Source organism: Cynocephalus volans, chromosome 3, assembly GCF_027409185.1.
Source record: "Cynocephalus volans isolate mCynVol1 chromosome 3, mCynVol1.pri, whole genome shotgun sequence".
NCBI lineage: Eukaryota > Metazoa > Chordata > Mammalia > Dermoptera > Cynocephalidae > Cynocephalus > Cynocephalus volans.
This window is the reverse complement of record NC_084462.1, coordinates 171230202-171254203: the sequence shown is the minus strand read 5'-3', so window position 1 is coordinate 171254203 and position 24002 is coordinate 171230202. Positions and strand designations below refer to the sequence as shown.

The 24002-nt window shown below is 36.9% G+C and overlaps 1 protein-coding gene and 1 non-coding gene across 2 annotated transcripts in view; both read left to right on the top strand.

The window, feature by feature from the left end:
* CATSPERB (cation channel sperm associated auxiliary subunit beta) overlaps window positions 1–24002 on the top strand; it is a 140728-nt gene that overhangs the window by 7709 nt on the left and 109017 nt on the right. Inside the window, exons 4-8 of the mRNA XM_063090157.1 lie at window positions 7554–7649; window positions 12053–12202; window positions 17234–17329; window positions 17464–17582; window positions 18780–18812. Of these exons, the coding sequence (XP_062946227.1) occupies window positions 7554–7649; window positions 12053–12202; window positions 17234–17329; window positions 17464–17582; window positions 18780–18812 (494 nt within the window). The remainder of the gene's footprint in view (window positions 1–7553; window positions 7650–12052; window positions 12203–17233; window positions 17330–17463; window positions 17583–18779; window positions 18813–24002) is intronic.
* On the top strand, window positions 9381–9542 carry LOC134374484 (U1 spliceosomal RNA). The gene has a single exon (XR_010023326.1). It is a non-coding gene; the product is annotated as a U1 spliceosomal RNA (small nuclear RNA).

The window sequence follows — 24002 nt, the reverse complement described above, 5'->3', positions numbered from 1 at the left end:
AAATTGTAGTCCTCTTTTTTTAAAAAAAAAAAAAAAAGAAGAAGAAACTAAACTCTCAGTATAATGGTGGAATGTTATTCTAGCTGTTTGGCTAATATTGACATTAATTTGACAATGAGAGAAGCAAAGATCACATGATATTTTTACTTCTACCACTTATTTACAAATTTTAATTTCAGAAATGCATTGATTCTAAGTTACCCAGACAGGAACAGAGGTAGCCTGAGAACCTAAGTATTTTATAGAAAAAGACCAAATGATCTCTGCCTCTCCTGGCACAACTCCCTGGACTGAGTGAAAAGAAATACATTTGTGCTAGTAATGTAATAGGAGGGGATGGTCTATGCAGATAGTAATATGCCAAAAATCATAAAAGAGGTTTGGAGGGAAGGAAACCATATTTGCTCATTCACTGTTCCTCCTTAATCATATATTATTTACCGCCATGCCATGAATTTGAGTATTATACGTATGTAAAATATTGGGAAGAGTAATTAAGGTAACATCAAGAACAAAGGTGACAAAATAGTCATTGTAATAACAGAAATAGCAAATAGCATTTATTGAATCTTTTTTATATGTCAGCACTGCTATAAATACTTTACCTATATTAACTCATTTATTCCTCACTATGTGATAGGTACTGTTATTATCTTCACTTTGAAATGGTTGAACTGAGGCCCATGGGACCATGTGGAGATTTAGTGATAGCTAGAAAGTGATGAAGGCAGCTTGAAGTGTGAACTGCATATAACTGTTGAAAGTAAAAGGAGACCCTCCTTGATTTACACTGAATAATTTGCCCTCTCTTTTATCATTTTAAAATAAGGTATAATTTGCATTCAGTAAAGTATAACCTTTCTAGTATCCAGTTCTATGAGTTTTCACAAATGTATACATCTGTGTAATCACTACAATCAAGATATAGAACAGTTCTCTCAACTAATAAAATTATTCCACCTTTAGTCAAACCCTCCCAGTCTCCCAGTCTCCCAGGCTCCAGTAACCACTGATCTGTTTCCCATTCCTGTTGTTTTGCCTATTCCAGGATCATAAAGTGGAATCACAGAATATGTAACCTTTGATTCTGGCTTCTTTTACTTAGCATAATTCATTGGAGGTTTGTCTATGCCATAGTTTCTTCCATTTACTTACTGGGTAGTATTCCACTGTAGAGATGTACCATGCTTAATTTTGTTGAAGGGCACTTGGGTTTTTCCAGTTTGGGGCAATTATGAATAAAACCACTATATGCAATCTCATGCAGGTTTTTGTGTGAACATAAATTTTTGTTGCATTTAACTAATACCAAGTAGTAGGATTACTGTGTTATATGGTAAGTGTACACTCAACTTTATAAGAAAATTTTATAAGAAACTTTATAAGAAACTGTCCAAAGAGGCTGTGTCATTTTACATTCTGACCACTAGCTGATCTTCATCCATACTAAGCCAGCACTTAGTATATATAAATGTGTGTATGTTTGCATATATGTATGTAAGTATGCATACATACAGTATATATGAGAGTACTTCAAAAAGTTCATGGAAAAATAGAATTAAAAGATAATATGAATCTTTCCATGAACTTTCTGGAGTACCCTTGTATGTAAATATATACAAATACTCCTTGACTGATGATGGGGTTATATCCTGATAAAACCATTGTAAATTGAAAATATCGTAAATTGAAAATGCATTTAATCCACCTAACCTATCATAGCTTAGCCTAGCTTACCTTAAACGTGCTTAGAACACTTACATTAGCCTACAGTTAGGCAAAATCATCTAACACAAAGCCTATTTTATAATAAATGTTGAATATCTCATGTATTTTATTGAATACTGGAGGTAAAAAACAGAATGGTTTTATGGGTACTCGAAGTGCAATTTCTACTGAATAAGTACTGCTTTTGCACCATCATAAAGTTGAAAAATCATTAAGTCAAACCATCATTAAGAGGGGACTGTCTGTATATATTTTCCTTTTAGCCATTGATGGGTCTGTAGTGGCACTTAATTGTTTTTAATTTCCATTTTTCTAATAACTAATAACATTGAGCATCTGTTTTGGTCCTTATTTGCCATTTGGTGAAGTATCTTTTCAAATCTTTTGCAAGTTTGTTACATATTTTGGATACTACTCTGTTCTCAGATATATGGTTTGCAAATAATTTCTCCCAGTCTGTGGCTTGTCTTTTCATCTCTTAGAAATGTCTCTTGAAGATTAGAGTTTTTAATCTGATGAAGACTAATTTATCAATTTTTTTATTTTTTGTATTGTACTTTTGGCATCGCAGCTAAGAAATCTTTGCGTAACCCAAGTTCACAAAGATGTTCTGTGTTTGCTTTCAGAAACTTACAGTTCTAGGTTTTGTATGTAGTTTTATAACTCATTTTGAGTTAATTTTTGGAAGTTATATGGACTGAAGTTAATTTTTTGTAATACAAGCATCCAATTATCCCAGCACCACTGTTGTAAAAACTATTTTGTCCCCACTGAATTACTATTTCTGGGCTCTCTATTCTTTCACCAATACCACACTGTCTTGATTACTTTAGCTTTATAACTTCTTTTTCAACATTGTTTTGGTTATTATAGTTTTTGCCTTTGCATGTAAATTTTAGAATCAACTTGTTTAGTTCTACAAAAAAGTCTTGCTGTGATTTTTAAATTTGGAGTGCATTGAATCTATAGATCAGTTTAGGGGGAATTGACATCTTAACAGTATTGAATCTTTCAATCCATGGATCCAGTATATCTCCTCATTTGTTTATATCCTCTTTGATTTAATTCATCAGGGTTTTGTGGCTTCCAGGATAAAGAAGTTATACATATTTTTTAAAATGTTTACCTAAGTATTTTATGTTTTTGGTGTTATTATTTTAATTTCCTAACGTTTATTGCTAGTATGTAGAAATATGATTGATTTGTGTGTACTGACCTCATATTCTGCAATGTTTTTAAATTCACTTATTTCACTCTGGTAGCCTTTTATATATTCTGTGGAATTTTCTACATGGGTAATCATCCATCTAGGAATAGAGATTATTTTATATCTTTCTTTCTAATATGTATCCACTTTACTTATTTTTCTTGCCTTGTACTGGTAGGACCTCTAGTGCGATGTTGAATAGAAATTGTAAGGCAGGACATCTTTGCCTTGTTTCAAATTTTAGGGGGAAAACATTCAGTCTTTCACAATAGATATGATGTTATCTGTAGGTATTTTTGTACATGTCCTTTATCAAGTTGAAGACGTTCCTTTAATTCTTAGTTTGCTGAGTTTTTAATCATGAATTGTATTGAATTTTGTTAAATTCTCTTCTGCATCTATTAAGATGAAAATAAGGATTTTCTTCTTTAGTCTGTTGGTATGGTGAATTACATTAACTCATTTTTGAATTTTGAACCAGCCTTAAAATTCTAGGATAAACAACACTTGGTCATGGTGTATTATCCATTTAATATTACTGGATTCATTTGGCTAGTAGGTTCTTGAGGTTGTCAGTCTGGAGTTTTATTTTCTTGTAATATCTTCATCTCATTTTGGTATTCTGGATGAGGCCGTCATTATAAAATGAGTTGGGATGCATTCCTTCCTCTTCTATATTCTGGAAGATTTGTTCTAGAATTGGTGTCATCATTTCTTTAAATGTTTGGTAAGATTCACCAGTGAAGATATCTGGATTTGGAGTTTTCTTTGTGGAAGGATTTTAACTACAAGTTCAATGTTCTTCATAGATATGGAAATATTCAAGTCTTCTTTTTCTTCTTAAGTGGGCTTTGGCAATTTGTGTCTTTCAAGAAACTTATCCATTTTACCTAAATTGTTGAATGTAAGAACATAGAGCTATTTGTGACATTCCCTTACTGTCCTTAAATATTTCTAGGCTCCGCAGTAATGTCCCCTATTTCATCTTTTTTTTATTGAAACATAATTGACTATACATATTCGTGGGGTACATAGTTGAATATCAATACCTGTGCACAATATATGATGATTAAATCAGGATAATTAGTATATTCATCATTACAAAACATAATCATTCTTTGTGACCCTTTACCAATTTCTTGCTAACCCCTTTCCCCCTTTCCCACCTCTAGTAACTACAGTTCTGTTCTCTCCTTTTAAAAGTTCAATGTATTATTGTGATTGTTATATCTTTTCTTCTTTCTTTTTTATTTATTTGTTTATGTTTTAGCTCCCACTTATGAGTGAAGATATGCAGTATTTCTCTTTCTGTGCCTGACTTATTTCACTTAACACAATTTTCTCCAAGTTCATCCATGTTACTGAGAATGACATAATTTCATTCATTTTTATGGCTGAGTAGTATTCCATTGTGTATATATACCACATTTTCCTTATCCAGTTATCTGTCGATGGGCATTTAGGTTGGTTCTATCTCTTGGCTTTTGTAAATGGAGCTGCAATAAACACAGGAGTGCAGGTTTCTCTTCAACATGATGATTTCCATTCCTTTGGGTATATACCCAGCAGTAGGATTGCTGAATCATATGGCAATTCTATCTGTAGTTGTCCCTGTTTCATCTTTGAGTTATTTATATCTTTTTTTCTTCTTGATTAGTCTGGCAGAGATTTATCAATTTTATTAATCCTGTCAAAGGAGCATCTTTTGATTTCATTGATTATATATATTGTTTTTCTGTTCCTCATTTCATTAATTTCCACTCTTTATCTTATCTTTCTACTTGCTTTGGGTTTAATTTGCTCCTTTTTCTTTTTTGTCCTAGTTTCTTAAGTGGAAACCTTTAGACAGGGGTCAGCAAACTACTGCCTGTTTTTGCCAATAAAATTGTATTGGAACACAGCCATGCTCATTTATTTATGTGTTTTCTATGGCTGCTTTTCTGTTACCATGGCAGAGTTGAAGCACTGTTACAGAGACCATGTGGCCCACAAAACCCAGAATATTTACTATCTAACCCTTTACAAGGCCTATACATCTGCCAGCCCCTGCTTCAGATAATTGATTTGAGATCTTTCCTTTTTCTAATATAAATATTTTACTGCTATATCTTTCTCTCTAAGCACTGCTTTATTTGCAACCTATAAATTTTAGTATGTTGTGTCTTTATTTTCTTTCAACTCAAAATATTTTCTAATCCACCACGGCACTTTCTCTTTGTCATTTGTTTACTTAGAAGTATGCTGTAAAATGTCCACATATTTGGAGATTTTCCACATATCTTTCTGTTATTGATTTTTCTAACATAATTCTATTTTATGTTCAGAGAGTGTATTTCATAAGATAATCCTCTTTAATTTGTTAAGTTGTGTTTTATGGTCTATTTGGTAAATGTCCATGTGTATTTGAATCAGCTTTTGAAGCACTGTTGTTGCGCATGTACATATTTAGGGTTGTCGTGTCATTTGGGTGAATTGATGCCTTTATCATAGGTATTGCCCCTCTTTATTCCTGGCATTACTTTCATCCAAAATCTACTTTGTCGAATATTGATATAGCCACTACAGCTTTCTTTTGATTAGTGTTTGCATGCCATATTTTTTTCATCCTTTTACCTTTCTTTCCAAGACAACTTTTGGAACACTTTAATCAATAGAATGGAAGTACATGAATGAATTGTAAAATAAAACAAATGAATTGTAAAATGCATCAATGAGTAAAATCTAACACAAAAGTATCCATGCTTCTGATGAGAATAGAATCAGATGGAGGAAGTCAAAGAGTCGAGGAAGGATGCATATGAGGAAAAAAGAATCCTGGGACTGAATTATCAAGACAGTCTCAGGTGATGTCTTTAACTTGCAGATACCCAAACCCCTGATCAGTGGTTTGAGACAGGCATGACATTTGATCACGGTAGGTAGATGCTGTGTCTGGAATGGGGACGAGGTTCAGAATCCTGTGGAAACTGCAGACACCCAACTCTACAATAATGAGGTGGAAGGTAAGAGGATACCAGAACTCTGAGGAGACTCTTTGCTCTTCTGAGCCTGTCACTGACCACACAGCAGCAGGGAATGATGGAAAATTTCTCAAGTTACAGGTTTAACGAAAGAGCTGGAGTACTATGGGAGAGGCTCCATGGAAAACATCTACTTGGCATGAAGAAAATAAACATTCAAGCCCTGGAATAACTATGGTGCCATGCTCAAAAGCTGGTGGAGGAAAGTCCTCTCTGATTGACTTTTAGAAGACAACCTTTCTTCACAGAGAGGACTAGAAAGTTCTATTGATCTTCATCTTTTCTTGTTTAGTCTTATATTTGGAAGCATCTCTGGGTTTACTGCTAAGATTGCTTCAATCATCAGCTTCAGGTATGGTTTCATAATGGTGCCATGCAGACTTATTAAAAACTGGAAATCTCTCAAATGATTCACTTGAAAAAGTCTTCAAATAAATGACAGCATCAGTACCCATCCATTCCATCCAATAATTCTAGATCTTTAAAATATCTATTATGCAGATGAAAAAAGGGCAAGGCCTAACCAAATCCAGCCAACGTGACAGATCTAATAGGCTCCAGGCTATGTCTAAGAGAAGTTGGAAACATAGATGATGTTTTCTTCACACCATTATCTCTCCTGAGGTCCAAGAATTGCTTGATGGAGAGCAGTGAGGGCAAGAGGCACAAATAGCACCTGATCTGTTTGGGTAACACCTGCTTCAGCAGCCTCCAGAATAGCCATAGCCTTGCCAGGATGATACACAGATCTGCCTAGGTGCACGGGTGGACATGAGGGCCTGTGCAGCCAAACCGTTTGGGTCAGACGTGTTCTTCATGAATTACCTCACTTTCAGCGTGAGCCTCAGCCTTGGCCTATGGGTGCAGCCACTGCAGCAGCCCCTAGGTCAAAGCCACTGCTGATGGCTTCCCCAGGCCCCACTCATCCTTTTGCTTTTAGACCATCTCTGCTTTTATATTAACAGTGGGTTTCTTATAAATACCATATAGTTCAGTCTTGATTTTTATACCTAATCTGGAAATCTGTCTTACAGTTGATATTTTTAGACCATTTACATTTGATGTAATTGTTGATATGGCTGTATTGAAATCTACCATCTTGCAGGTTTTTTATGTTTGTTCTATTTCTTCTGTTTTACTTTTCCTGTCTTTTCTGTCTTCATTCATATTAATTATTTTTATGATTCCATTTTATCTCCATTATTGGCTTTTTATTTATACATTTAAAATTTTTTTAGTGTTCACCTTAGAATTTACACTGTACATTTTAATTAATGGTCTACTACTAAATAATGTTATGTCACTTTACAGAAGTGTCATAATTTGCTTTTTACCAAGTCACAACAGCTCTAGGAGAAAAATTATGATCTAAAATATTACTATCTCGATTCATAGCTGTGCTGGTAAGATCTCTTCAGACTTCTTTGTTTATTATTCTATCAGCAAAATGTTCGTAGGAAAAATGTGGGAAACTTCACACATAAATGCAGTCAAATGGTTGGAAAAGGAAGGGTTATCATCATTGGTAATATTCATATATCTTTAAATTTCACTAACATGACATCTGAAAAATAATTATTTCTTTTGTTTTTGAACAGCTATTGCTGCTGTGGAAGAATGGTTAGTAAGGATCACTTTACATCATGGATTAAATATTTATGCTACTGAGGGAACCCTATTAGATACTGCTCGAGGTAAGTGCTAGCAGATAAAAGTGTATTTGTACAACAAACTTTGACATGTACCATATGTCAGACTCTGCGCTAAGTCCTAGAGATAAACAAATAAATACAAGATTATCATGACCCTTGAGGGTCTTACAATCCGATGGGGCAGACAAAGAATTAAATACTCATACATATGGGTTGTTGTTAATAGAGGGGTCTGCAAAGAGTGTTATAGAAATACAGAAATACATCTTTTGTTGTAGCTGTGTTGGGAGTCATTATAAACAATGGCTTTATAAAGTTAGTTCTTGCATCTTAGATGCAGCTTAGTTAAATATCGTTCATTGTATCACAGTCATCTTTATGAGGACCACTAGTAAAAATTTTTTTCCCAGTCTTGGTGAGAATGGTTTTGTTTTTTTCCAATTAAAAATTAGTTGTTAAGCTTATGAACACCAAGCGGTATAACTGATTAGGTTTCTCTTTCTCAATTTTCTAACAGGAAATTTATAGTACAAGTTTTGAATCACCTAAAGCACTGCAGTATAAATTTTTTTTAAAAAAGTATCAGCCTTGGATCTTCTGTTTAGCCTCACTTTCCTTGCCTTCCTTTTTTCCTTTATTGTATTAGTCCCACTTCAATATGATGCTGTGTAGAATGCAGAATAAACGTAAATAAATATTACATTTTATGAAGAGAATCACCTGGGAGCTTTAAAAAACTAATGATATCTCAACTCCACTGTACACCAGTTAAAATCTCATCTGTACAAGTAGGGTTAGGCATCTGTACTTTTAGAAAGTTGTCCCAGATGATTCTAATGTACAGTGAGGAGTGTGAACTGCCCGGGAGAAATACAGGTCGCACATGTGCCCAAGAGATGTTTACAGGCCTATTTAATGCAGTATTATTTGTAATAAGAAAAAACTGGAAACAATCCAAATGTCCATAGTAGAGGAAAAGACTGACACATGCTGGTATATTCTGTTAAAATGAAGGAAATAGACCCATATGTATAATCAAGAACAGAACTCAGAAACATTGATTGAGCAGTCAAGTTGCAGAACAGAGTAGGAGAGTATTTATCTAAAACCCAGAAAACACAGAAAGCAATGCTATGTAGTCTTCATGCATATTTGTACACATATTTTATAGTAAAGATATAAAAACATGGACTAGAAATATACACAACAATTTCATGCATTTGAGGAGGACTTGGGAATGAGACTATGGAGTAAAGCAGAGGTATTTTCAATCGTATCTATATTGTTTTATTTCTTTAATCAAAATTAAAATATCTGAAACCAAAATGACAAAATATTGTACTTTCTCATTTTTTTCATAGTTTACAAAATTTTAAAAAATAGTGAGCCAAGTATTTAATAGTAATTGCAGTACTGGCTTTGGGACTCTGGTATTTTGATATCCTATGCTACTTTTATGTACTAAAATACCAATATAAAATTATTTCAATTTTTTTTATAAGCCTGAAATCTGAATCATTTACATATTAAGATGTACCCAGAATATTATATACTGCATGAAAGCTTTAACTTACATTTGCTTAGTTTGTACAGAGGTGTGGCAGCAAAGAGCTTGACAAATTAGTAGATCTTAGATGGATCCAAATGCAAAAATGAGATTGATCTGTTCGAGGAACTAACAGGAGACCTGCACTGCTAATGCATCGTAATTGACAGAGTGGTATATAGTGAGTTTGGAGAGGCTGAAGGAATCATGGGAAAAAGTGTGGACTTATACTTTACCTGGGTGGGTAGATACCATGATCACGGAGGTGGTTTTCTTAGGGCGAGGCTTCTCCATTGCACTCTGGATGTGCTGACCCCTGCAATTTCCTCAAATGTGGGAAATTTGATGGCACTATCTGTGGCAGTGGGGGACTGCACTGCACTCACCCCGATTGAAAAAAAAAGTACAGATTTTATTGTAATTACAGTCCAAAGCCATTGGGGTGTTCTAAGCAGGAGAGTAATAAATTCTGATTTACCCTTTATAAAAAGAAGACTTTGGCTGCTGTTTAGAGAACCGACTCTTGGGGAAGGATGGCTGTAATGGAATAAAGGAGATCGGTAGCAGCTGTTGCAATGGTCCCCTCAGGAGATGGTCTGGAGCACTCGGGCTGTGGTATTAGTAGTGGAAGTGATGAGAAATAAGAGCCTTCAGGATACACTTTGGAAGTGGAGCTGAAATACCTTCTCGGTGGACAGGGGATACGGAAAACAGAAGTATCAAGGATGAATCCTAGATTTTGACTCAAGCAGTCAAGTCAAGTACGGTATCATTTACTGAAATGCCGAAGACGTGGGGAGAAAACATCGGGAAGTGGGAATCAAGGGTTAAGGTTCGGGTGACAGTTAGAAAACTTTATTCATTTTTTAAAAAAGAAAAACTTTAGACGAATTCAATGTAACAGCGTTTAATTGAGCAAAGAGCAATTCATGAATCGGGCATTCCCCAGAACGAGAACAGGTTGAGAGTGACGACATGGCTGCCACGTATTCAGATAACATTTATGGACAGAAAAAAGGAATGTGAGGTACAGAAAACAGAAGTGAGGTGCAGAAACAGCTGGCCTGGTTACAGCTGGGCGTTTGCCTTATTTGAACCTGCTTTGAACACTTGACTGCCTGTGATTAGCTGAGAGTCAGCTACTTATTACAGGAGTAGGTTACAGTCTGTCTACACGTCAGGTTAGGTTCTGGTTCACTACGTCTGAAGAAAACTTTAGGCCAAACTTAATTTAACACGCCACTAAACTCAAAAGGGGTGTTTAAAAATCTCATTTCTACTTCTGTGTATCCCATCCACACCCCTAACCACTTGTCTGTTTTCTGTCTGCTCCACTTTACTAAATCTGCTCTTCATCACAGTGACCAGCGACCTTCATGTTGGTCACTTTTTTGTCTCTTTCTTAGCTTCTTGGTAGCAGTCAAAACTTTTAATCACTCCCTCATTCTTAAAACATTTAAAATACAGTAACTGACTTTAGGGATCGTGTACATAAGTGAAAGGGCATTGTCAATTCAGTGCAGCCATGGCCCAGATGTAAGCTCAAATCTTGTTCTCTAAGATCTGGGTGTGAATGACCTGCAAACACATGCTGCACCCCAAAAAGTCAGCTGCCTTGCCCTAAATGACTTACTGCTGAATTAATTTAGTTATAAATTGTGTCTCTTTCCCTTCTCAGCTATCCCTGTGTTATACACTAGGTCAATCCAGATTGAAACTTAGCTCCTTTCTTGCTTTGCACAAAGTGAAAAAAAAATCGCATGAAGTCTTCAGATGTTATTGAAAGTTTCGGGAGACAGAGGAGATTTACATGGTAGAATGTAAACAGCTAAAGAATCAATTATTAGATATTTCTGTTCTTAAAAGTCCTTTGACTATTTTTGAAATTCAGCAGTATTCTTTCAAATTGCCCTGGCTTACTTTTTGTACTCTTTCCTCTTTTTTCTTCAAAAGAAAAAAAAATGCTGCCATTTTTTATGTATGAAAATTTGACTTTATCTGGCTCCAATCCTTTGCATATCCATGAGTAGTATTTTAAGTTTTAAAATTTGAGAAGCCTTGTCTGATTAAGTTCTCTCAAAAGGACCATTATCTCCCCCAGTCTGGTGAGGAACAGTAAGTTGTATTCTTCTAGTTATTGAAGCACCTGGGAGGAAGGCCTCACTCATTCTAGAGGTTCATGGAAGGCCTCCCAGAGAGGGTGACATCCAAATCAAGACCTGAGAAAAAGGGTTGAGAGAAAAACAGACATTCAAAGGCCCATGAACTCGGGCTTCAAATGGGAGGGCAGTTCTGGAAAAGCCGAAGAATCAAAAAGACATCAGATCCAGGAAGGCCTCGTTGGCCATATTTGCCACCATGCTGCTGTTCTGCCTGTGCTGGGCTGAAAATGCCTCACCTGTGATTGGTTTGTCCTGTTAGTCCCACCCCCAGCTTCTTTCTTCCAGAAATCTCTCTAGGTCTCTTGGTCGCTAATGATAAGTCTTAGTCTCACTCTCTCAGTCTCTTGGCCACTTTTCCTGTTCTCCATTGCTACTCTGGAGATATTCTAATTTTTGAATAGCTACTGCAGTTTTCATGAGACTGGGGGAGAGAACAAAAGTAAAGGTGTGGACTCCTGCAGCGGAAGTTGTTCTCTAAATTATAAATGTACATGTCCTGTGATCTAGCAATTCCATATCTAGGGACAGGTCCTATGACAAATGGTACTTACCAAATATGGCCAAAGCAAAATCTCTCATCCCACGTGCTCTTTTGCAACATGACCTTGCCAGGCCCCCATCAAACTGTAAAACAGTTCCTTTACATAGTTCCTTTAAAACCTTTAAGGGAAAGTAGTAATGTTCTATTTTCAAGTGCTGCCACAATTGAAAGAAACACCTAAATTTGATTTCCACAGAACCCATTCTTCAGTGGACTCTTGGGGTTGTCATGCCAGAAAGTGAGGTCAGTAAATTATATGCGCATGTGATAGAACTCAAAGTGACAAAATGCCCCTGTGCCAATGATGTAGCATTACTTGGCTTCATTTTGAATACAACACTTGATGGTAAGTTTATGGCTTTATTGAATGTTGGAAGTGATGTTTTGTATTTTATAACAGTGATGTTTTACAAGAAGTACAAACTAAATGCACAGACAGTGGAGTAAAAATGTTTCTTAAAAATACCTAAGAATTCAGTGTTCATCACTCAACCTTGTCTACTTACAAGTGTGATATACTAAGTATATTTGTTTGCTATGATTTTTGCCATGTTAATAGTGACTTTAGCGTCTTTTCCTAATTTTGTTGATCCTGTGTCCTCCATTAATATGTTACTTCCTCCCAGAGATGATTCTTTGTGTTTCTTGTCTGTCTGCTATTCCTGCCATGTATAAATAGGTATTGCTGTTCCTAAGGTACCACATTATTTTATTTATTATGTATGCATTTTTCCATTACTATTGTAATATTTAATAGCACCTGAATAAGAAAAAAAAAAAAAACACCAAGTTTCTCTATACTTTCATTCACAACACTTCCGACACCAAATGTATGGATTTTCTACACCAAGCAATTTTCCAGTACTCTGCAGACACCAAGTGGGTGTTGTATGATTTAAATCCATTCTGGCACTAGCTACCTGGAGTTAGCACAGACCCCCAACAGGCTAAGGGCTCAGTCTCACAAGACTGCCCCACACTTCAGATGCCAGTCACAAATCCCAGGTTGTGACCTGTACTTCTAACCAATAGGATACAACTTGGGGTTCCCACAACCCCTTGCTTCTGTTCAATAATTTGCTAGAAGAACTCAGTAGAATTTGTGGTGTGTCATCAGCAAACTTCCCCATACCACTAATTTTTTCTCTGAATGGTCTCTGAACTTTCTTACAATAAAGAGTAGCCTCGCCATCCCCAGATAACATTCTTTTCCCCACAGTCCTCTCACAGGTCACATATCTCAAAGCCCAAGATTGGGGTTGTTGTTCTTGCTCCTTAGGGCCACTGCTTAAAAATTACTTCTGTCTTCTCCTTCGAAACTCCCACTCCTTTGAATTCAGACTGTAGGTCCCTGTAACTCTTCTTGGCTGCCAGTTGCTATGGGTCAAATGTGTCCCCCAAAAGTTCATGTGTTAGAAACGCGATCCCCATTGTATCAGTGTTAAGAGGATGAGAGATCCAATTATGGTATTTGAAAGGGGGGCCTTTAAGAAATGATTACATCATGAGGATCGTGCTCTCATGAGTGGATTAAACCATTCATAGAGTAATGAGTTGTTATGGGTATGACTGGTGGCTTTATAAGGAGAGGGTACATGAGAGAGCTCTTGCCATCCTGGCCATGTGATTGCCTGCATTGCCACAGGACCTTTAGAGAGCTCCCACCCAGAGGCCCTCACGAGCAGATGTGTCCCCAGCCTCTAAAACTGTAAGAAGTAAATTTCATTTCTTGATAAATTATCCAGTTTCAAGTATTCTGTTATAAGTGACAGAAAATGGACTAATACACCAGCATATGGTGACCTCCGCATCACTCACACTCATTCATTGATGAGTTTAGCCCCTGAATCTCTGCCTTTCTGTCCACCTTGATTTTTATCACTATTTTCAGTTACTTCACTATCCAAACAGATGACCAATGCAATACCCAGTTTTGAGGCTTCCTCTCCTCCAATGATCTTTTCCCTATCTTATGCCTATGGTCATATTCTTGACCTCATAATCTCTAATAATGTCATTATCTCAAAAATCTCCACTACAAGCACCTGTCTACCACCTCCTATTCTCTCGGTCTACTTTAGTGCTCACATGTCAGCATTTCTTTATCTCACTGAGACTTTGATCCATTGTCCCTGTCACTTTTTTCACTTCCTCTTTCCTCACTGTAATTTTCATAGTCTATCCTTATAACTTCCTTGTCCTTCTCTTTTTTTCTCGCTTACACAACCCCAACTCTAGTTAAAACCACCTCTGCTCCTGCACTGTAGGAGCAGAATATTGCTAGAAAAAAATTGCATGCTAGTCTCACTCTAAAATTCCTCTGACTGGTCTCACTTTAAATTCATGTCACAAATCTCAAGTGGGCACTCAGCACTGCCTAGAAATCCTATCAGTCTTCCTTGGTATATTTATTTTCCCGCTCTACAAAATAACCTTATCACACCTCTTTCCACTCCTCAAACAGTCTCTATCACCTTCTTTCCCGTCTCACTCTCAATTGTGCCTTTATCTAATACTTCACGGAGAAAATTAAGATTGATTACAAGGAACTCCTAATCGTTGCACTTGCAAATCTGCTGTCCTACAAAAAGCATTGGCACTTGCATGCTTTGCCTTTCTGCCGTTTGCCTTGTAGGAAGTGTCTCTGCTGCTATCAATGGCCACTCCCAACCTCTTGTGTTCTGGATCCCATTCTTTGCAGCCATCGCAAGATCCTCGCAATTCTCGCCATTTCTCTTGCATCCTCACGTTCTCTCTCCTTGCTGGGTCATATTCATTAGCATGCAGACACACCCTAATATCCCCCATCTGAAACAAAACCTTCATGTATCTTACTTTACTCTCAGCCCCTTTCTCTGTACTCCTTCAAAGCAAAACTGATGGAAAGAACCGAGGGTAGGTGGTGCTGCATTTTCACTTCCCATTTTATCTTCATTCCACTGTAAGTCAGACTTTTGTTCTGACCGTTCTACTAAAATGGTTCTTCTCAAGACAACCCAGTCTCCATTCTGCCAATTCCGGCAGCCAATTCTTTATCCTCATTCTACTTTCCCTCCCAGCAGCATTTAACACTGTTGACCACTTTCTCCTCAAAACAGGTTCTGCTCTTGGCTTTCTTGCTATCACCTTTGATTGCTTTGTCTCTTACCTCATTGGTCATTCCTTAATTTTCTAGGCTGGCTCCTTTTTGGTGTGACCCCTAAATGCTCATGAACCTCGGGTTTTGTCTTTGACTCTCCCTCCTTCTGTCACCACAATCTTTCTCCTGAAGACTTACTCCAATCTCAAGATGGTAATGCCACCTTCAGGCTCTTGCTGGTGCCGACTGCTCCTCCAAGCTCAAACTGTTCTTATGTTCAATTGTCTGGTTTACATTTCCTCTCGCTTTCTGAAGGGCATCTCAAATATAACAAGTCTAATCTAGAACTGTTGATTCATCTCCCTCTAAAATCTATTTCTCTCTAGCATTCCTCATCCCAATTACTCAACACTAAAATCTAGGACACGTTCTCGACTGTTCTTTCTCCCAACATTTGAGAATGGTGCTATCTCCAGAGTCTATCACCTGTGTGATGACTTCTCTCCTCTGCTAAAATTTTGTCAAGTCAACGTTGTTTTTCTACTAGACTAATTCACAGCCCCTTCAGTGGCCTCCCTGTTTCTATTCTTGCCCCAATGTACCCACTTCCTACACAGCCACCAGAGCGATCTTCTCAAGTACAAACCAGATCTCATTACTTCCCTGCTTCAAACACTCCAGTGGTTTTCCTTTGCCACTAGGGTAAAAGACAATCATCTTCTGTAACTCTGGGATGTAATTATGGACATTTTGTCTTAGAGAGTGTCTAACTTGATTTCAATCTAAAAATATTAACTAGTATAAAGCATTTATTTTGTTGCTTATTTATCCACTAAATATTTCTAAACTTTGCAGGTGTCTGGTCTCATGCTATCATGCTAGACACCTATAATCATTCCCACTTAGACTATCCCACTGTCGTCTGTAAAATTAGACAATTCTTCCAAAGGTGAAGCTTGTTTTTAGCATTCCTCTTCCTGGGAAAAGTAGGTAATAATAACACTTCCTTCTACATTTTTCCCTACATAGAAAAGAGCTGGAAAGTAAAACACACACTTCACAATATGATTCATCCTACAGCCCTCTTTTGGACACAGAGTACTGGATATGCATTAGATTGTCAAGTGCCTTTAGCACTTCAGAACTTCAGATTAACACTCCAGATTTAAAACACAAAAGACTCTCAACATTCCTAGCTATGGCCAAGGATAGGTGGGATCAGGGAACAAAATGCTTTCAGTATTTGCAATATGTTTAGTCTTCTTTTCAGAGGTTCTTATGGGGATTAGCAAATATTTATTTTTTAAATCACAAATATTAAAGTAAATCATAGTCTCTGCCCTCTTGGAGTTGACATTCTAATTTTCTTCTTTGGGGTTCTTTTTTTGTCGACTAAAATTGTACTCCTGAAATAGGGACATCTTGATGCTTAAAGGATATTGTCCGGGAAGATAAAATTTCTTCTGCCCTCTTATGTTCATTGAATGGAGACTGCAAATTAAACTAACAAAAAGATAGATTAACAGATGATTTAAAAGCAAATGATTTTTATTAATATTTATGTGCATGGGAGTTCACAGAAAAGAAGTGAAACTCAGGTGGTTAAACTTGGGAGCTTATATAGCATTTTAACAAAGAAAGGGGCTTGGGCTTCAAGGGATAATAAATTGTGAGAAAGTGACTAGGAATTATAAGGGGGAACTAATGAAAGATAAGGGTTATTTTAACAAGGTCTGTTGATGCAACTTTGTCTCAGTGTCTGCTCTTCATTTCCTGTGATAAAAGTGCTCTTCTTTTCCATACACAAGAGGAAATTTGTGCCCTGCTTTTAGGCAGATAAAGAGAGGGCGGCACCTGCATCTGTTGGTTCTCAATTGCCTTCAGCTCAAAATAATCCTTAAGCCAAAATTGCATATTTTGGGGTCACATATTCAGATCCCTTTTATTATAAAACAAAATACTTAATAATTAAGTTCAGCTTGGAAGATATTTTAACAGGATAAATTAGTACATTAAGAAGATTTGGTTTAAAGCCATATTATTCCCAGAAGTAAATATTCTAAGAGTCGATCAGATGGTTGGCTAAAATCCTGTGGTGTAACCTGAAGTTACATCATCTTTCCAATGCTTGAAGAAGTGGAATTCAAACTGAGGGTAGGGCAGTTGAGGCAGGAGAGGAGAATGGGTTGGAAGATGGAGCAGATTCAGCCTCTTGCCCCCAAAGGCCTGGAAACATAGAACTGAGTGACTACCCTACTAAAGTTGAGTATACTTAATTTTCCTTTTCTTTCATGGTAGGTGTTTACATTGGCCTAAGCTTTTCTGGATTTTGGCATTATAGTGATACCATATGGTATAACTTGACAGAAACTATCTATTCCCAACTTCGAGAAGGTAATTCCTCTAACAGTGTCTTTCTTCATCTTCAGCACTTTGCTTATATCAACAGTTGAACAATATTTATGACATCTTTGCTTTAAGGAGCTCACTTTTTTCTTTCCTTTTAATCATGCTATTTTTTCCTTTAGAACACACAGGACTTTCAGTGGTGGATATGGTTTTAACAAATCACTTCTTAGTTATCCTCACCACTTTGGGTCTTTTTGTAAGTGGAGATCTTCGTTATCCATCAACCCAAGACTTAATGGTATGTAAATTGCTTTGTGATTAATAGTTAACCTTAAATATCTTCTGTGACGTACAAGTAAATATTTGGTATTTGAATTATATATGGTAGGTCTTCGAATTAAAATGCTTCTTCCTTTTACAAAATGTAAAAGCATAATACTGCAACTTTTTCCTTTGCTTCATAGTGTTCAATATGTAATTTTGAAATGGTGCTAATTTTATTGCTGTGCAAATTTACAGTAAGTCTTAAATACATACATGTAGAAAAGACTTTATCTATCTACCTGTCCATCGGTTTACTTATAGCTGTATATCTTCCCCAAATGTTTTAAGATAACTTATAAAGCTAAATGCAGTATTACAAAGTAACATAAATTAAAAGTCAGTGTGGGGGCTGAGAGAAGGGGAATATATGTCTAGGTAAGGATGGACAATATGCATACCATGAAATTCTTAAGCATGTTAATAAATACTTCCACAACAGAGATAAGACCAGTAATAAAGACTTTGAAGCAGGAGGAGAAAAGATAATTGGAAGTAAAGAAGGGGCAGTTGTACTGGTTGAGAAGCAGATATTTCTTATACGCAGCAATTATTATCTTTCTCCAGCTATGTGAATATTCACAGCCTTCTCTCCTTCCTCACCATCTCTGAGAAAGTACCATTTATGGCTCAGACAATGAATAGATCTGGCTTTTTATGTGCTTATCATGTAATTGCTAAAACAGTAAATCCAAGAAGCCAGAAGGGCTACAATGGCTTAAAGACAAAGAGCAGAGAAGTAGACATGGGACGTATGTCATGAGTCTTGATCTCTGACTGCACCGGACTGGGCAGGGGAAAGAGAGTGGTAAAGCAGAGATGAGAGGTTAGGGATGGGCTTTCCTAAACCCAAGTGGGTGGCAGACTTAATACCTTCGTGAGCACTTCTTAACTGCTCCACTTAAATCACTGAAAGGTGTGGTTTGTATCTCAAATTCTTTCTAGAATTACATTAACGTATAACTAAACTAATAAAACAGTGAAACGAGGCAAAGACTGAAGGGCAAACTTCCAGGATATTGTGTAAACTATGTCAGAGGCTGGTTTTAGTGTTTGACCATCCTAACTGCTTGGATAGAAAAAACATAATTTCCTTTGGCATAATTTAAATTGCTATGTTTTGTTATGCCTTCTGATATGCAAGCAAAAATTAAAGCTTCTTTTGTTCTTCTAGCTTTCAAGACAAGACTTTTGTGGTTTTGAAAGGGTAAGAAGTTTTAAATTTCCAAGGGCTGGTTAGAAGATATGTGTTTACTTGGTGACTGAAGAGATGAGATGCAAGGCAGTAATTCATAATATCGACTACCCTTGTTACTATAATATTATTTAGAGTTTGAACTAAAAAAAAAAAAAAAAAAATGTTTCCAGCAACCAAGAAGAAATGATCTCCTCTTCTGTTTCAGAGGCAGAAGTGCTCCTCCTTATTTCAGAGGCCACTGCCACCCCTTCTCATATGCTCTGTCCAGGCTGCTATGATTGTTCAGGCTGCATTTTGCGGGAAGGCACCCAGCTGAAGGGAGTGGGCATGGGAATCTGGCTAACACTTTACCCCTCGCCCATCTACCCTGGTGTAGATCTGTGTCTACCTGGAGAAAGGGGCACTTTTTCTAATTTATACAAAAATGCCATATAATCTAGCCACAGCTCTGCTTCTGACCTTTTTGGGGAATTTGTCCTATCAGTTATCTCCCCTCTCTATTACAAAGTCAGGTTTTGTGATTCAATGAGGTTCCCATCAACATATAGGTATACTTCGATTTGAAAACCACAAATGACATTATGAGTATTCCTACCTTTTTGCCATGTCCCTTCCCCACTCTGTTCTCCTACAGTCCACGTTCACACTGTCTACAAGGAAGGAGCACTTATTTCTCAGGAAGTAAATAGAACTGACTTACTGTGATACCAATTGGAGGAAACATGAAGCAGAGAACTGGGAAAGCCAGATAGGCAAAGTTGATTTACATTAGAAAGAACAGAGGGAGATAGCTCTCAGAAGAGAATGCCATACCTCGCTAAATTATATCATTCAAGAATGAAGGTTGTAGTGGATTGAATTATGTCCTCCCAAAACTCACTGAAGCTTGAATTGTGTCCCCAAGTTTCATATATTAGAAGCTTAATCCCCACTGTAACTGTTGAGGGTGGGAAATCCTATCATGGTAATTGAAAGGTGGAGCCTTGAAGAGGTGATTAGATTGTAGGACCATGCCGGAGGGAATGGATTAAAAATAGTGCTCAGAGGCATGGTTGGGAGAGCGTTAAAAGGAGAGTGAATGAGGAGGTTGTCTTCTTGCTCTCTCTCTGCTTCCATCATCTTGCAATGTGAGACCCCTGAGTCACTGTCACCCCTACCAGATGGACTTTGGATTTCCCAGCCTCAGAAACTGTAAGCAATACATTTTGGTTTCATTATAAATCACCCAGTTCTGTACGTTTTATTATAAGCGATAGAAAATGGACTAATACAAGGGTGAAGAGAAGAAAATTTTCACAGGTAAAGGTATGGGAGAGTTTACCCCCCAGAGACCTGCCTGTAAAGGAGCGGGATGCCCGAAGCAGTGATGAGAATGACGGTGTAAGTTCTGGGCTCTACGAGAGCAGGAACCTTGTCTGTGCAGGATCTCAGTGTCTAGAGTGGTGCCTGACACAAGGTAGGCACTTAGTAAACATTTCTTTAAAGAATAGAATTGCTGTAAAAAAATAAGTAATAAATTTTGTGTTTAATCATTGGGTGGAGCCAAAACTCTAGACAATATAACAAGGAGGAATGGAGATAATTTTCAGAGGACAATATAGTATTTTAAGATCTTTGGGAAGAGCATTAATATGGGGAATAATTTTAGAATTTGTTAGAAAAATGAAGATTTCAACATATATGTTAAGAATTAGAGGGCATTACCAAAAAAGAAAAAGAAAAAATATATAAATTTAAAGCTTCCAAACCACTGGAGAATCATTCATCAGATCCACAAAAAGCAAGAAAGGAAAAGAAAAGATGTGAAGATGAAAGAGTGGAAAACAAACTAGAAAGTAAGATGGTAGAAGTAAATCCAAATATATCAGCAATTACAATTAATGGAAACAAACATTATAATAAAGTAAAGAAAATCTAGCTATATGCCAACTACAAAAGTACACCAAAAACAGAATCAAACAAAGAGTAAAATAAAGGCACGAAAGAGATTGACACCTGAGCTTCGTTCCTATCCTTCACCTCCCACTCGCTTCCATCTGCAATCTACCTGCCTGTTAAGTCAAAAGGCTACTGGAGCTGCTAGACAGCTGGACTCACCTGAAGCCCACTTCAAGGAATCCCACTGAGGAGACCTGGAATGTATTTCCTCTCATGGGTTATGTCAGGACAATGTGCTTAGCAACACAGAGTGGCAGATAGAGGACTGGAAGGTGCAGGATCTTGGAGAGAGCTTGGCTTGCAGAGCTCCAGGAACTCCCAGGGAAGGTTTCTCTCAGCCTTGGGAGTATAGCTGAGAGTAAGGCTGGAGAAAAGCCTGCTGGGAGGGCTGCATTCTCACTGTGCCAGAGGTGGGAAGGTTAAAGGACACCTGGGAGTAGAGAAGCCTCTTTGGTCCCGAGGTGAGGAAATGGCAGCCCAGAGGCATAGAGAGAGACAACTTTGCCTTCTGTCATTACAGTATGGCCACAATTCAAGGTACTCCAAAAACCATAGCCAAGCCCTCCCTTCAAACCACATCTAAAGTAGCCCAGCATCCTGAGAGAATATTATTAGAATCAGAACATATACTAGAGTTGCTGGTGAAGAAAGCAACAACTGAATAAGAACAACAAAATTTAGTTAATAAAATCATTTGACAAATATCCAATGAGCACCTAAATCTATGGCACTGGATATTAGCAAGAAAAAAGGTCAGTCAGTGCCCACAAGGAGTTTCAAGTACAACATAAAAATACTTCATGGGACTAAGTACTAAAATTGCAATTAAAAAAATAAAATAAATTGAAGGGTAGAATAGCCGCTGTTTAAATGCAGATTAGTGGCATGAAAGATCAAGACAAATTTCTCAAACCATGTAAGGGAGGTAACTAGAAATCATGAGGGCAGTAATGAGCCTTTGAGGAGACATCCAGCTCTAATAGATGAGCAATAGAATTTTCAGAAGGAATAAAAAAGCAACAGACAGAAGAGAAGCAATAATAAAGAAAATTATACTGAGATTAAGGAAGATCCAAAGCTATATATTGAGGTTCACTAAATTTCTGGGAGAGTTGAAAAAAATGTACATGTAATCATATCCTAGTAATATTCCTGAATTTGAAGGTTAAGGGGAAAATAGTACAAGTTTCCTAACGAAAGCAATATATACCTCGCTGGTACGAGATTTAACTTACACAACAACAGAAGCTTGATGAGAGTGAAATCAACACCTACAGGCTGTTACGAAAAAAGAACCAAAGTCCAGAATTCTTATTTCCAGCCAAGAGATTATTATTCTTTCATATAAAGAAAGAATTTAGAGTGTGTGATTCAGTTATCCCAACTAAAGAAAATAAGAAAGAACTTTAACAAAATAAATGAATGAGAACAGATTTCGATAAATGGAAAAAGAGGAGAGGAAACAGTCATGAGCAATGTTTGGCTGTTTCTCTCATTTTACCTGATGTGTATGTGTTTTCTGTCTATCTGTATAATTCAAAATGGAGTACTAAATAAGAATTCTTGAAACAGAAATGTTTCAGTCAATTCAGGCTGCTATAACAAATTTACCATACGCCGGGTGCTCATAAGGAACACAAATTTATTTCTCACAGTTCTGGAACCTGGGAAGTCCAAAATCAAGGAGCAGGCAAACTCAGAGTCTGGTGAGGGCTGGCTTCCTGCTTCCAGCATAGCCATCTTTTCACTGTGACCTCACATAGCAGAAGGGGTGGGGGATCTCTCTGGGGTCTCTTTTAGAAGGGCACTAGTCCCATTCATCAGATCACCCCCAGATCAAATAAGGGCACTAATCCCATTCACTGAATCATCTCCCAAAGACCCACCTCCAAATACCGTCACAATGGGGATTAGGTTTCAACATAAGAATTTGGGGAGTGGGGGGACATAAACATTAAGTTTCTCACAAGAAAGAACATGTTGCAAAGGAAATGAGAATTTTCAACATCTAAAAATTACTATTTTCAAATAGGTAATACATTCCCATAGTTAAAAGACCCCAAATTACATAAAATTATAATACATATATATATGCGCACTGAGCAGTTTCACTTCCACCTCTGTAAATACTCACCTTGCTTTCCCCTGTCACTTACAGGTAGTCATTTTTATTATTTTAGATCTTTTCAGTGTTTTAAATGTAAATGCAAACAATTATTAATATATATTATTCTCCTCACTTTCTTACACTATATACTACATATACTACATAGTATTCCCCTCTCCTTTCTTACGCTATAAAATATTCTCTGCACTTTCTTACACTATATACTAAGTATATTACATACATACCTTACTTTCTTCACTTATCAATATATCATGGGGAAAAATTCCATGTTAATACATGGAGAATGGCCTCTTTTTTTTTCTTTTCTTTTTCCCTTGTTTCTTTTTTACAGCTGCAAGTATTCCACTGTGTGAACTTACCAGAGCTTATTTAACCTGCTCCTTATCAATCAATGCTTGGGTAATTTTCCAGTCGTTTGCAATTACAAACAATGCTGCCATTAATAATTTTGTACCTAGCAATTTTATGTGTCCAGGTATATTGGTAAAATACATTCCTAGAACTTGGATTGGGGTTAAGGGGTAAATGCTTATGCAACATTAAAAGAAAATCACAAATTTCCTTTCATTGAGGTTTTTACCATTTGCAAGGGTATTACAATAAGTCCTACTGAACTAAAATATCTCAACAAAACTAAGGGATTATTGATAATAATGAGGGGGGGGGGAAGAGTTCCAGAGATGGAGAGGTATTGGGGCTGGGGAGGGGAGGAAAGGTGAAAAATTAAATTATTCTTAAGGGCATAGGAGTTTACCTTTGGATAAGACCCCTTTTGTGATGACTGAAGGAAAGGTGTAAAGAATGAGATATATGTGGCTGTTTGGGCAGGTAATTGAAGGAGTTAACACTTGATGATTTACTCATTCATTTATTCACCCATTCAACAAATATTCATTGAGCACTTCCTATATTCTATGCTTGTTCAGACAAAGGAGATTCCATAGTGAACAAGACAAAGCTCCTACTCTCATGTAGCTTAACATTCTATTGATGGAGTTAGACCATAAACAAGTACACAAACAAATACATAATATGGTTTTGGATAGTAATAAGTACTTGCTGAAATTAAAGCAGGGTAAGAGAAATAGACAATGAAGGGAAGATGATGTTCTATTTTAAGTAGGGTGATTATA